At 43.3% G+C, this 15,277-nt stretch overlaps 1 protein-coding gene across 2 annotated transcripts in view; it reads right to left on the bottom strand.

Moving 5' to 3' along the window:
• AMOT (angiomotin) overlaps positions 1–15,277 on the bottom strand; it is a 64,468-nt gene that overhangs the window by 29,292 nt on the left and 19,899 nt on the right. For both annotated transcript variants that reach the window (XM_037989064.2, XM_037989066.2), the window contains exons 5-7: positions 9,544–10,060; positions 5,415–5,559; positions 4,055–4,147 (exon numbers count right to left, since the gene is read on the bottom strand). In XM_037989064.2, coding sequence (XP_037844992.2) covers positions 4,055–4,147; positions 5,415–5,559; positions 9,544–10,060 — 755 coding nt within the window. The remainder of the gene's footprint in view (positions 1–4,054; positions 4,148–5,414; positions 5,560–9,543; positions 10,061–15,277) is intronic.

The raw sequence follows: 15,277 nt of genomic DNA, 5'->3' as shown, positions 1-15,277 counted from the left end.
CAAATCTCCTTTTCTCCCTTTAAGCCTATTAGCGTTTGAAAGTTCAGTTTTTTTTTTAAATAAAGTAATCCAATATGGCTGGGCAGGGTGGCTCATGCCTGTAATCCCAGCACTTTGGGAGGCTGCGGTGGGCGGATCATGAGGTCAAGAGATAAAGACCACCCTGGCCAACACAGTGAAACCCTGTCTCTACTGAAAATACAAAAATTAGCTGGGCATGGTGCCGCACAACTGTAATCCCAGCTACTAGGGAAGCTGAGGCAGGAGGCTGAGGCTGAACCCAGGGGCTGAACCCGGGAGGCGGAGGTTGCTGTGAGCCGAGATCGCGCCACTGCACATCAGCCTGGTGACAGAGCAAGACTCCGTCTCAAAAAAAAAAAAAAAAAGTAATCCAATATGCTTGTGTGCTTACACACACACACACGCACACATATACATGTATACATACATATATATAAAACGTGTGTATATATACATATATAAAAAACGTGTGTGTTTATATATATATACTTGCATATATACAAAAACGTGTGTACATATACTTCCGTGTGTGTATATGTGTATACAAATATACTCTCTGACCTTAGAATGGAAGAGCTTAGTGGGCACATAATGGTCTTTCTGGCTTGGTTTTTAAAGAGAGCTCAGTTGAGCAGCATCTATATGAGGGTTTAATAAATATCTGTGGATGGATATAAGAAAAATAGAGGAAGAAAGAACCAGTATGAGACAGTAGCCAAAACTATAATTTTTAGGAGAATGAAGGAACATGATCACAAGCTAGCATTCGTATAAGTTAATACAGATTTATAAGTAATCTCTAAACAGATTTTACACTTTGTTCCACATACTATTCTTATCTCAATCTGCCCTCTTCTAGTGGCTGGCTGTACCTTGTTCCAGTACCCACAGCTAGTGAGAATATCAGAATATTATACCTGAAGTGATATCACTGAATTCCAACAAAGTAATTCTCACTCTTCCCAAATGATCACTTAAAGATTTCATTGCTTGGTCCTAGTTGTAGATGTCTGTTAGTGAAATGGACCCCTTGTGATTCCAGCAGGGGGAGGGAAAAATGAACCATCATGAAACACGCCAGAGCATTCTGTTCTTAACAAGGCCTGCCCTCAAGAGAAACTATTTAACCAGAACCTAATCTATGAGTTTTGGGGATTTTGTTTGCTTGTTTGTTTGTTTCCAGAGCCTAACTGACCCAGGGGAAAGGAAACATCCAACTCCAGTATGCTCTGGCCTTCTACACGAGAGAAAGAAATATCCAGCTGAAGCCCTTTCTAGTGATCCTGCACCACCTAAAGGGGTGAAAAAAAACCAAGATGCACTTGTGAAGTTCAGTCCAGAGGTACAGGCTCAGTAAAAGACTGAGATCTAATCATAGGTCTAGAGCACTTCCCTTTCCCCCAGATTTTACCATCACATCCCGAAAGGCCTATTTACCGCAGTGCCTTTTACCCCGTACATCAGGTCTGCCATTTCACACATGCAAAGAAATAAAAAATAAAAAAATAAAATGAAAAATAAAAAATAAAAAACCTGCAAGCCATACTAAAAGGTGAAATATACAGTTTGAAAAGACAGGGCAAGCATCAGAACCAGACCCCGAGATAAGGCAGGGATACTGGAATTAACAGACTATGAATTTAAAACAAATATGATTCATATGCTAAGGGCTCTAATGAAAAAAGTAGACAGCATGCAAAATCAGATCAATAATATAAGCAGAAAGATAGACATGTTAAGAAAGAATCAACAATGCTAGATGGTAAAACAGGTAATTTTACCATCTTGTTTAACCTCACAATATTTGTAAGGATCAAATGAGATAGAATATTTATTTAAGTGAAAGAAATGTTAGAAAGCATAACCAAACACCAAAAGAACTTACTACATAAAGCAGATGATGATCATCATCACCACGATTAATAATGAGAATCTGTAGATTCAAAACCTTTCATCGTGATACAACAGATTGTGTATACTAATTTTTAGTATGAGAAGGTTGAGAGTCACCTGACCTATAAAATTAGCAATTCCATGTTTCTGAATCAATTCATTATAACTACAGGGGACCATGACACAAGTAGTCATGTCCCATGTCTTTCCTCTCCTCCTAACTAAGACAGACCTCACACCAGAAACTCAAACAAGTAGTTTTGATTTTTTGGAGGTTAAGTGCTCTTCATCTTGAGACTCAAACCTTAAATTATAGGAGAAACTTCAATAAGGCAGCCTCACCTTCCTTCGCATTCTGACTTTGCATTTGGAAAGAAAGGAACATTTGTTGAATACGTATTGCATACCAGGTATTGTACTAGCTTAATCCTCAGAACAACCATACAAGGAAGGTACTCTTCTCTTCTCCCATTTGCATATGAGAAAACAGAGACCCAGACAGCTTGACCAACTTGCACAAGGTCCCACAGTTGGTAAACAAGTAGTGGAGCCCCTATTTACACCCAGATTGGTTCTACTATACTAGGCTGCCTTCTTCTAGGGTTGAGTTGGTTTGGTTTCTCTAGGATTCCTGCAGTACATTCTCCAGAGAGGCTTTTCAAGAGGGCTTTCCTTTCTCCTGCCACAGTTCCAACCATGCAGGGCCCTGTCAATGTCCCAAGCCAAAAGAAATTAGGAGGGACAAGAGTCATGCCCTCTTCCCTGGCTAGTTGGTGAACTTCACTTTTCCCTCCTAGAGCCATTTGACAGTCTTTTGCTCTGCTGGTAATACCGTCTGATTTACTAAGTTAGCACATTGTATAAACCTGTAGAAGAGCTCCTAGGACACCTGAAATACCATCTCCATACAGAGAGGAGTATGATCTAGCTGATCCAGAACAAAGAATCTATACGTTTTGTTTGTTTTGATCTGAAAGTCTGCCACCCTCTTTCTGCCAGTGAACTAGCTCTGAGAGCAACTGTGATACCATAAAAGCAATTTCACAAAAATTTATACTAGGCACTGATGACACCAGAAAAACTACATTCCTTACTCTAAGATATGTTGACAAAGGAACAGGAGGTACACGGAAAAGAAAAAGAAAAAACCTGTTCTGAAGCCAGAGCACAACAGAATAACTCAGGAAGGGAGGGCGGTATTGTAAGTGAAGATCAAACGAACTTGTAAAAGCTGGCTAGAAGCTGCATGGAATGAGTTGAAAGGGTCATTTGGAGACCCAGCAAAGATGGAAGAGACTGACAAATCCCTACTGAGCACAACTACAGCCAGAGCTACACTGAGGGAGGCTGGGGGTAGAGGAAACCAGCTACAGGCATCTGCAGAAACGAGAGCAGTTCATCTGTTTTTCCCCGAGTAATTCTCCCTGTGGACTCAATCCACTACGAAGTTTTTATTGCTGGTTTTATTAAGGCAATTGGAAATAATTAGACATTGTCTAGCTGGGTGGGGTCCATTAGAGACCGATAAAGAAGAAGATTAATTCATTGTCATGGTCCTAGGAGTATTTCCAGACAAAGGAAACACTATTATGAAGACACAGCTCTGCCCTCCCCCACATCCTCCAACTGTGCAGCCAGAGTCACTAGTTCAGGCCATAGGATTAGCTCCCCTTGCAATCTGCCACTGTGTAACAATAAATACTAGATGCCTAACAAAGGGAGCCCCAGATACAGGTGAAGTATTCCAAACACTATCATCAATCCTGCACATTAATCCTATCTCTACCAGAGCCAGCACACGGGATCTTCTAAGAAAATCCCTTCAACATGAAGGGACCTCATATTCAGTAAGGCTCTTTATTTAGGTAGCAATGACACTAGCAGGGATTTCAACAAGCTTCTCTAGTTTAATGCTGAAGGAGCAATGTGATGTGACAAGATGTTGTGGCAAGCAGCCTTCTTGGCTTAGGAGGAAAAGAACAGAATCTTCCAACTTCATGCCTGAATAGGAAAAACAATCCTTAGGTGATATTGACTCTGCCCTGGCTGTTCTAAAAGGCTAAAGAGAACAGTGTAATCTTTTCACGCACCTTGCTCCCATCCACACATGAATACCTGTTTCTGCAGCTTGCAGACTTACTTTTTGCAAAGAGCTGCGAGATGGTTTTTCTGGTGTCCTCTGACCCTTCATATTCCTTCTCCGCAAGCTGCTTGTTGGCAGTCTCTAGACGCTCTGTGGAATTTGGAGACAATCAACAGGGTCTCAAATATAAACTATCATGCACATACTATTGGCCCTCTAAATACTGACCTTTGGTAAAACAAGCCTGTTTCTTCTTGTTAAACAGGAATGGGTGACTAACATGAGTTTGCAAATGTGAATCCCAAAATAATACTAGACCATGGCCGGGGAGGAGGAGGTAAGTATTTAATGCTTTCACTCCTCACTGCCAAAACCTAAGTTAACTGCAGAATTCTAAATTTCAATGAAATTATCCTTCCCCAAATATATAAAGATATCTTTCATTAACCAGAGAAAAAGAGCATCACAGTTACTATAAAGTCTTTAAACTCATGTAATGTCAAAGCTAGAAAGGGACAACTAGCAGCACGTAGTTGGGCTGCCTGACTTCAAAGATAAAATAACCAAAATTCAAAGATAGATAGTAATATCCCTGACCAGGCACGGTGACTCATGCCTGTAATCCCAGCACTTTGGGAGGCCGAGGCGGGTGGATCACCTGAGGTCAGGAGTTTAAGACCATCATGGCCAACATGGCAAAACCCCTTCTCTACAAATACAAAAATCAGCCAGGCATGGTGGCACACACTTGTAATCCCAGCCAGCTACTGGGGAGGCTGAGGCAGGATAATCACTTAAACCTGGGAGGTAGAGGTTGCAGTGAGCCAAGATTGTGCCAGTGCTCTCCAGCCTGGGTGACAGAGCAAGATTCAAACTCAAAAAAAAAAAAAAAAAAAAGAGAGAGAGAAAAAGAAATAAAGTACCATCCCCAAGTCAGTAGTTTTGAACGTGCTGAAGGCACTTTAAAGTAGAAATATTTCCCAAAGTCTTCAATATTATCAGGTGAAAGTCAAAAATAAAAGGAGTCAGTGAGTCCTGGAAATAAGAGAGGACATTATACTTCAAGCTTGCACGGTCCAAGGGCATGCCTCTGCAAAACCTGTTAAAAAGAAGAGGCAGCACCTATTGTGGGAGTGGGCCAGGTGGGTCCAGGAGTCCCAGCAGGGATCCTGCCTGATAAACACATCAGCTCATCGCTCAGAAGACCAGTGAGGTGCATCCATACTTTGATCAATCAAGCTTGGGACTGAGCACTATTGCAGTCATAAAAAATTAGCCTGGCACATGCCCAGCCATTTACTGCCCATACCGGTGGGTTGGACAGCCCCAAGGAGCCTAGTTGAATCTTGCTCAGCCCTTCCCTTCACCACCCTGCAGTTGCTTCAGAAGTACAAAGACAAGTCTTTGGTTCCCTCACCTCTCAGATCCCTGTTGAAATCATGCATCCTCCGAATCTCGCCCTCTAGCTTGTTTCTCATGGCTTTCTCTAGGGCCTCTCTTTTGGAGGATGACTTCACGAGGTTCTCATATGCCTCTGAGACGCGCTGGATTTCTGTCTCCACCTTAACAACAACAGAAAAGAAGATGGTGGTGATGGTAGGAGGTTGATGGGGAAAATGGTCTGAAAACAAACATGCAAATCCTCGGTGACAGCTTCTTCCAGGGCTCACAGATGGCCAGGAGGCAAGCATAACACAGTCAGACGAGAAAAGTTTCAAGGAAGGATCTCCACCTTCAACCATAAGCTTAGTAATTCACTCATGGTGTCATGGTCTTTCCTCGGGTTAAAAAAATAGACACTTTCTACCTTCAGAGGAGATGGTAAGACAGAATAAATTTTATAAATAGTTATAAAGAATTTTAATTTCTGAAGAAAACTCTTAATTTTGAAAATATTAGTAATAATATATATAGTATATAGATACTTTATTCCAAAGCATTCAAAGGGCTTTCACACGTTGGTTCCAGTCTGTACTGATTATCTGCCTAATAAGCAGGATATCTCTTCTCATTTTAGCAGAGAGAAAAGTTAAATTGCCTCTGAAGAGCAACTGTCAGCAGCAGAGACCAACCCTAAAAACCCCAAGTTTCATGAAGCAGTTCAGTTCAATTTAACAAACATTTACCAAGGACCAAATATTTACACCAACTCTTTAAAGTACTATTGGGGGTGTGTAAATATGAATGAGAACATTTTCACTGCCCTCAAGGAGGTTTCAATCCAATCGAATGAAAGAATATAGGGCAAGATATATCTTTAAGAAAAGTAGAAGTAGTGCCATAAAGTACAGACAAGGAAGAAGTTATTCCTGTTTGGGGGAAGTGGGGAGGAGATGGGAAGAGGTGGCATTTAGAGTCAGATCCTGAAAGCTGGGTCAGATTTCAATGAGCAGAGGTGAGGGGAAGGGTATTCTATTCTGAGTAAGCAAATGCATTCCCAGAATGACCAGTCGTCTAATTTGGCTGGACACTGTGGGGTACACAGAGGGAACCTGGCGAGATATGGCTGCTAAGATAGACTGGAGTCAGATCATAAAATGCTTTTAATGCCAGGCATTTGGGCTTTATCCCATAGTCAGTGGGAAACCAGTATAGATTTTTGAACAGAAATTCATAATCAGAGTTGTGTTTTATGACACCCCTGCAAATCTCATAAAATGGGGAAAATAAACTCAAAGAGAAAGAGTCTTGCTCTGAATCAGCCACAATCAGGCAGAAAATGAGAAATTAGACTCCACAGTCTTTCTGTAACTAGTACAGCTCCATTGCACATATAATAACCACACAGATATTTCCATATAATGTGTATAAGACAAATAAACTTATGGCCTATTAAGCAATTTTCAGATTAAATTGGACTCTGCAACCATTCTGCATTCCTTCTGTGTTTTCCACTATCCTGTTTAACAAAGCTCAGGGTACTTTCTGGGGAGAAATATCAGGCCCCTAGTGGGACACTAGAGGAAAGGTAAGGTTGCCAAACCAGTCAGATTCAACACGCCTCCATGTCCAAAATTCTGCCAGAGACAGGACTGCCTGCAAACAAATAAGGCTTACACCACAGAAAAGAGCAGACTCAAAAGTGTTTTTCTCTTCACAGATGGCACCAAGATAGCAGCACAGAAGGTGAAAACTGGTGAATGGCATTTAGAGACAAGATCTGCAAGGCCTGCGCCTGATGAAGCTTTTGCATGAAACTCAAGCGCTGGGGACAGAAAATAAACATTTCTATCTGAAAGAGCAGGCTTGGTGTTGGTCTGCTCTGGGCAGCACTTGTAGTTCAAGGCTGTCCAGTTGTGCACAGAATGCAACACCTGGAAGGCAGTACCTTTCCTTAAGGTGTGCAGACTGCTATTTCAAGATCTTATACTAATCCTTCCCCTACCCACTGTATAGATACTCTATCCTTCAAAAGGGCAAGTCCCACAGCTCTCAGTAGGGCCTTCCAGGAAAAGCCATCACAGAAGGATAGATCCACTGGTTTGGGCTGGGTGATGGTGGGAGCAGAGAGGAGGGTGGCAGCGGGTTTTCCAGACTTACTCTGTCTACTTATTCCCCTCATGAGCCTCGGGCCTTTTCATTTCCTCCAGCACTACCTGGGATCTACCTTAATTTTCCCCACTTTTCTTTTCCTCTCCTGCTCCACCTTCCCCTCTACTCTACCTCGACACTGGGTCAGCCTCTACTTTCCCAACACTCAAGCTGTTCCAGTTACTTATTTGAGGCATCTTTTCCCATCTTGGGGAACAAACAACAGCAATCCTATTCTGTTCCTCTTCCCTGTCACTGGCTGAACCCACTCACAGACACACACACACACACACACACACACACACACACACACATACAATCACCCTGGATCCTTTGGCAAAAAGGGTCCGTAGAAGAGCTGGGTTCATCCTTCAGTGATTGTATCAAAGATGGGCTGGGATCACTCTGAAGAGAGAGTTTGGAGAGGGGGTGTCAACTGCTAACCTAATCAGCCAGGTTGGGTTTCCAGTGTATGGATATAATTAATTTATTCCACCAAAGTGATGGGGGCAGGGATATAGTTAAAATGAGGGGGTGAAAATACAAAATCAAGGAATAGCCGGGAAGAAACAATTCTCAGAGCACTCCAACAACCCTCATCCAGATTTAGGAAAACTAAGGGACAGGGAAGCCATTTTCCTATATAAAAATCCTGTTTGCCAGGCGTAGTGGCTCACGCCCGTAATCCCAGCACTTTGGGAGACCGAGGCGGGCGGATCACCTGAGGTTGGGAGTTCAAGACTAGCCTGGCCAACATGGAGAAACCCCGTCTCTACTAAAAATACGAAATTAGCCAGGCGTGGTGGCACATGCCTGTAATCCCAGCTACTCAGGGGGGCTGAGGCAGGAGAATTGCTTGAACCCAGGAGGCGGAAGTTGCAGTGAACCAAGGTTGCGCCATTGTATTCTAGGCTAGATGACAAGAACGAGGCTCTGTGTCCAAAAAAAAGAAAAAATCCTCTGCTGATAATAAGCCCCCATCTCCTTTAGGCCCCCAGATTTGATGTCTGTTTACAAATACTCAGCTCCATTCAGGCCTCTGAAATTTCTACTCCTGGTGTTTCCTAAGGACAGAGTTTCTGGACAATACAAGGCATCCCCCTGTCCCTTCCCCACCTTCACCCTCACCTCTCTGAACAATTCACATTGTAGGGAGACCAAACCACATGAGCTCCACAATGACAAAAGCTGCAAAGAAGCTGCCACAGGCATAACGCTATTCACTAGCAGCCCCTGGAAGCCAAGAGCTAAGGTTCCTCGCTTGGGGTACTCCAGAGCTAAAGTCCCAACTGCAGGAGCGGGGCGGGCAGAGAAGAATGTGAACTGGAGATACAATCCTTTTTCTATTTCCTCAGCCTAGGGCTGTCACCTGTCACCCAGCTGTGGTGTTAAGCCCCTCCTGCCCCCAACACACACCAGAGAAAGAGAGCAGATGTTGAATTTGAGCTGCAGAGAGGGACCAAATCAAAGGGTGGGGAGGAGGGATTGTTGAAAGAGAGTTACTATGAGAACTCCCACTAGGAAAAGTATTCTGAGCCTTTTCCAGAACAAGGCAGGACCGCTCTAACTTTAGCTGGTGAGATTTTTCTAGGAACTACATTTATTTTTACATTTAAGATTCAAATTCATATTTGGGAAAATGTGACCAAGACAATGAGCCTTAAGGTGCTGTCAGATCCTTTACCTATACAGGCATCACCAGTATTCTTATCAAGAAGTATCACTGCCTTTTGGAATTCTAAAAGAATCAATTGCGTTTTCTTTAGGACTATAGCATCTGGAAAAACTGTATAATTATTTTTCTCCTTGTGTAAATGTAAGACATTACTTCTCCTAGGTAGACAGGTAGAAGGCTTTTTCCGAAGTTTGACCCATATCTAACCTCCAGATAGAAAAGTCCTGAAGATCTGCCACAAGTAATGCTGGGATTCACAAGTGGACACTTTAATGTGGATATTAAACAAGTCCCACAAATAAGACTTAGAGGCCCTAATATCCCAAAACGGAAGCCTCACCTTCTGCAGTCTTGCCACCTTCTCATAGCATCCTTCCAACTCCTGCCGCAAGTTCCGATTCTCATCTGAGAGGATCTCAACCATCTGCTGGGCTCTGGAAACAATGGCAAAAGGGTCTGCTGGCACTGGCTGATAAGAAGCAGAGGATGGCTGAGCCCGAGGCATAGCTGAATAGGCCTCTCCTGGCTGCTGCTGTGGCTGCTGCTGCTGCTGTTGGTGGTGATGATGATGATGGTGCTGCTGCTGCTGTTGCTGCTGCTGCTGACTCAGGCCAGGTTGGGAGAGACGATAGTGATCCCCCTGGTGAGCCTGATTAGGAAGGAAATGCTGCTGCGGCCTAGGCAGGTGAGCTGAATGGTCTCCCTGGTTTGGGACCAAGGGGTGTCGGGCAGGAGACAATCTAGTGGATGCTGGAGATTGTAGCAAGGGCAAGGACCCCCCAGAGGTCAGAGAAGAAGTAGGGCTGTGAGGCTGAGAGTTCCTGGTTGACAATGGCAATGAGATGTCCTGCGCTTGCCTGTAAAACATGAAGGGCAGGTGCGGGTTAATTTCTCTCCCAAGGCACTGGGGGAGAAGGGCTCACAAAAGTGAGATGAGGAGGCTTCTGATGCCCCCAGGACACCTGCAAAATGAAGGGCAGGCAGGGTCTGACTATGGGGAAGTCTAACCCTGCCTGCTCTATCTCTGCAAAGACTACAGCCCTTTTCCAGCCTGACTTTCTGTGACTCTGCCTGACAAACAGAGGTGTGATCCCATGAGGGTCAGAACCAGACAACCTCCATGGTCACTTTGTGAAAATCATAGTGATACACACTTGTACACCCATTTGCTCAAGTCTAAACATTTCAAACCATTCTTCTACAAGGTAATTTTCATCTCATTATTTTAAATTAAACCTTTTCTGACATTATACATGTGGTACAGCACACATAAAGATCCTAGTTAAGAAACTATGTTCCATTTGCCAGGAAGGAAACAACGAACAGCCATAGAAACCACCCCTCATCTTGCTATCTGCACCTCCCTTTAGTAATTCATACATTCACCAAAAAAAAAAAAAAAAAAAAAAAAAAAAAGGCAAAACAAAACCAAAAAAAACTATTCAAGGATTGGTAGATACTTACATTACAGACACTAAATAATTATTGTTGCTTCCAGTTGTTAATGATTTAATGATTCCCATTAGCAGTAACCATAAAAAGACTTGAAGAGGGTTACAAGCAATGCTAACATACTATTTTTGGTGTAATGAATCACAAAATGTAAAAACTGGAAAGGCCTTATAAGAAATTTATTTAGTTCAACCCCATCACTGGACAGATGGGGAATGAGGTCCTGAAAGGGGAAATGATCTGCCAAATATTAGAGTGGTAGTGCCAGGGTAGAATCCTTCTTTCCCAATTCCCATTTTCTGGCTTTTTCTACTACTATAATACATTGATTTCTGTGTACTGATATTCAGATTTCCAGCCTATTGGTCATAGAAAGTTCCAGAAAGAGACCTTTGGTACATTGTTTAATGTGGCTCTCCCATTTTTGTACCCAATTACCAGGTACAAAATGCTAACATCTAGGTATAAACAGTTCATACCTAATGACTATTAGCCATTAAGGGAAACAATTAGAGTATGTGGATGGATCACTTCCACTGTCACCACTACCAGGAATAATATCTGTCAGTGTGCACTGAAGACAAAAAGCTTGTTCATCCCCTAGCTCATGCCCAATTAACCTCATATGCTCCCATGTCCTGTGGACGCTTGTTCTACCGTTGGTATTTCTCAATCCAGGGAAGACAGATGGCTAAGTGCATGGGATCTGGATCCCAACAGAGGGAGTCTGGAGACCTCTTCTGCTGCTCACGAGCTGTGTAACTTTGTGCAAGTCACTTAATCTGCATGAGCCCGTTTTATTCTTGAGGTCACAAATAAATTGCAAAAATACTGAGGTCTTCTCATTTTTGGCGCAACAGGAATTACAGAGAGTCACTTCTCTACCTCCCAGTGAGATAAGCTGATCTTGTTAGCTTGTTACTTAAAGGATATCCATTTAATCTTTGCAATAAATTGCATAAAATTCATGGTGGAACTGGGACAAATAACCAGGAGCAATTAACTTTTAACTGGCATTCCAGATGCTAAAGCACATTCCTCACACACACACTCCATTTACCATTACTGTTCATTTATCCATGTTTACAAGGGATCGTCACTATAAGGGCTTTGTATAGCTATAAAATCATTCCAAACACTTTCTCATGGATACTCAATAACCTAGATCTTCCCAAGAGTCCTCAAACCTGTTCAAACCATGGATTCTGTCGCTCAGCCCCATCTATGCCTCTGGTGTACCCACATTCTTCCAATCACATACATCTGTCATTATAAATAATTGCTGAATATTGAACACGGCATGCGAACTCTTTGGGCAAAGAAGAATTGACATAGTACTCATGAGTACAACTGGAAAGTTGCTGCCATACATAATATTTTTCCCCAGAGCTCAAAGCACTCATTCAATCAAAAGCCTGGGAGTTATTTATACATTTATTTGGTGAAGAGTTCCTATTTTCCAGTCTATGGATCTTCAGTTTCCTCACAGGTAAAAGACTATGTGCTCTTTTCTCTCTTTGAATGAGAGCTATTATAATTTCTACATGTCTACAGAGTTAAAATATAATGTCCTGAGATTTGTTGGGGCTTGTGTGCCTCTTTTCTGCTTTGTGGGCAGAAAAGAGGGGCTTAAGTTTCATGTTCTCCAATGCAGCTCTCAAATTTTAAGGGGAAAAAAAATCACTATATTAACCTTCATTTTTGTTCCCAGAATTTGCAAGTCCAAGGCCTGGAAGGTATTCTCTTTTAAAGATTTAACGTCCAGTTCTGAATTGGGCTTTCTCTCCACAGCTCCCCTGGGCCTCATCAAGCAACCCAGGCCTCTCTCTCAAACAAACTCAGCCACTGGCCTCCCTCCTGCCTGGAGACTGAAAGGCCCCTCCACTCCCTGGACGACAGCACATGGCCTTCCAGGGACCTTGGGAAGGAGGAGACCATGAGGTCTCCAGAAGGAGGTCTCTGGGGTCAGATAAGCTGAGGATGAAGATAAACAGAGACAAGGCAGCTGCCCCTCAGTTCCCCAGACTGGAAAAGGAAGCAGATCTCAGTGCACTGTGATGTTGGGAAAACCAAGGCAGCCCGTCACTGGCTGGTTTGCAAACAAGCAACGGCTTGGGCAGTCGCAAAGGGAGAGAAAGCCCTTCAGTGAAGAACTCAATCTGGGCTTCAGCATCCACTCACCAGGGAAAAGCAGGATGGAATGAACACTGGGGTGAAGCTCCCCCTGAGAAAAAAGGATTAAGGAATGACAGGGGGTAAGGCAGAGTGTGTGTGTGTGTTGGGCGGAGAGGTGGGGGAGGGATGTCAGAGGAAGCCAAAATACACCCCAAATTAAATAATAACAGTAAGAGTAATGACAGTAATAATAAAGGTGGCAGCCACGTGAGCAGCACACTCTCCAGGTCCTTCCAGCACACAGCAGCCTGAATCGCTCCCCACTGACACGTTAACCAGGAACAACAAGCCGCCTGCAGACAACAGAATCACATGATTCCATGCAAGCCCTGACCTGCCTCCCGCCACTTCCCTCCCTTCATCCTGCTCCTTCCTAAGGCTACCTGGGCAACTGGGGCTCTGCAGAAAAGGGGACATAGCATACATGCAGGACAAAGGCCAGTGACTAAAATCAGGATCCTCCCCAAAGTTGGCGGAATGGGGGGTGGGGTAGGGGGTACACCCCTCCCAGAGACAGTAGTAAGAACACAAAGGGAAAGTAAAAGCCACTCCACCCAGCTGACATAGCACCTTCCACCCTGCCACATCGATGACTGGGAGTCCTCACCCTCTGCAGCCACACACACATGCACACATGTGCATGCACACACACTCCACACTCCTGGCACACACATGTGCAATCCTGCACACACACTCTCACCAGAGCAGGTGCCACCCAATAGCCTGGAACTCGACTGATCCTCACCACAGAAACTGCCTTTCCCAGGCTCTGCAATGGTGAATCGGTGAATCTGTGAATCCTGGAGCAGGCTGCAAATTCCTGATGGTTTCTCTTGCACAACCAGCTCTGCTCTGAACTACAGAGTTAGGTCACCCTTAGATTCCACTAAACAAGGATTTCAAGAAACCTCAGATCTGGGCATGATTTCAACAATTGAAAGGAGGTGGCTGCTTTATAAACAGAAATGATTTAACTTTTAAAAGCAGTTGATAAATATATAAACCCAGGATGCAGAAAAGGTTCAGCACTTAGAAAGACAAAGACTCTGAAATTTTAAAATTCTTCAGATGGCTTGGCCATGTTTCTCATCCGGAGTTCTGGGCATTCAAGGTATTTATTTTTTAAGTGGGGAGAGGAAGACATAAGAAAGATGAAGTAATAAAAGGATTGTTTATAATTTTGTTCATTTTAACAGCAAATCTCCAGCAGTTCACTGCATCTCTAAAAGCAAACAAATGTTTTCTTAATAGCAATTTGTTCAAAAAGCTTGCTTTGCATCCTGATCTGTAATTTGTGGATTAAGGGCTCAGAATGTAGTCTTCTAATTGGCTGCTGCTAGCAGCAGTTACTTGGAAAGGTACTCAAAAACTGTATAGCTAGTTGGTTAAAGGAAATAGAGGAGGGAAAATGTGTCACCACCTTAAAGCAGTACACTTCTGGAAAGCAGTTCAACTACCTCCTTTTGCCAGTAATATGTCAATAGGTGCCACTCCCTCACGCAGGGCCCTGCAACAATTTTACAGTCAGAATTTGCCTGATGCAGACCCAGATTTCATATGGAGCATCCTCCCACTAGGGCCATTTTAGGTTTGCTTATTCATCAAGCATTATCAAGCACTCTGCTGCTCTCCCATAGAGAAAAACTTGTTACAGCAAAACTATGTATTAAAATGTTGCTCAACAAGGGTAGATCAGCATGGGCTCTGTTGCTTTTGAGGACAGAAAGAAAGAGAAATCCACAGATAACTTAGGTGGGAGGATAAAAAAATATGTATCTTCCTGTAAAATACATGCAGCTAAATTTCTCCGGTGGTTTAATCAGGATGGGAAAAAAGAAAAAAAGAAAAAAAAAAAAAAACCTCTTTGGGCTCCCTATTATTTATTTAGGGAGATCAAAGGGCTTTTCCATCTAGCTTCAAACACTGTGGGAGTCATTTCAGATCACAAACAATACTGGTGAATGAGTTCTGAAAATAGCTTTCCTAGGAAGGCGGGCTGTGTGCTGAGTGGGGCTGTGGCTTCTGCTCCACACCCCAGCCAACACACTCCCCTCCCACAAGGCAACAGACGTCAGCCCATCAACAGACTCTTCCATACTGATGGGAAAAGTAAAACAGAAACCCCCAGCTTCATTGATATTTTGCTGGCTTGAATGGGTTTCCACTAAGTGAAGCAGTCTTGAACAGATCAACCTTTCCCCGGGTCTTCCGTTTCATTGGTCAGATGGGAATCTGGTTCCTGATCTCTTTTAAACCTGAGTGGCCCTGTCGGTTACCCCATTTCCTGTTCCAAGACACTTATCAGAACATAGGCTCCTGCCCTTTGAAAGCTGCACAGAGGAGGTTGAAAAGGGTTAGGAAATCAACCTGGGTTAAGAGGGAAAAAAAAAAAAAATCCTAAACTGGCAATGTTAGGGGTGGAGTCCAAAGCGAACTGCCTCTGGCTT

This window comes from Chlorocebus sabaeus, chromosome X (genome assembly GCF_047675955.1).
Source record: "Chlorocebus sabaeus isolate Y175 chromosome X, mChlSab1.0.hap1, whole genome shotgun sequence".
Taxonomy (NCBI): domain Eukaryota; kingdom Metazoa; phylum Chordata; class Mammalia; order Primates; family Cercopithecidae; genus Chlorocebus; species Chlorocebus sabaeus.
Note: the sequence above shows the minus strand (reverse complement) of the source record. Positions and strands in the feature narration are given on the sequence as shown.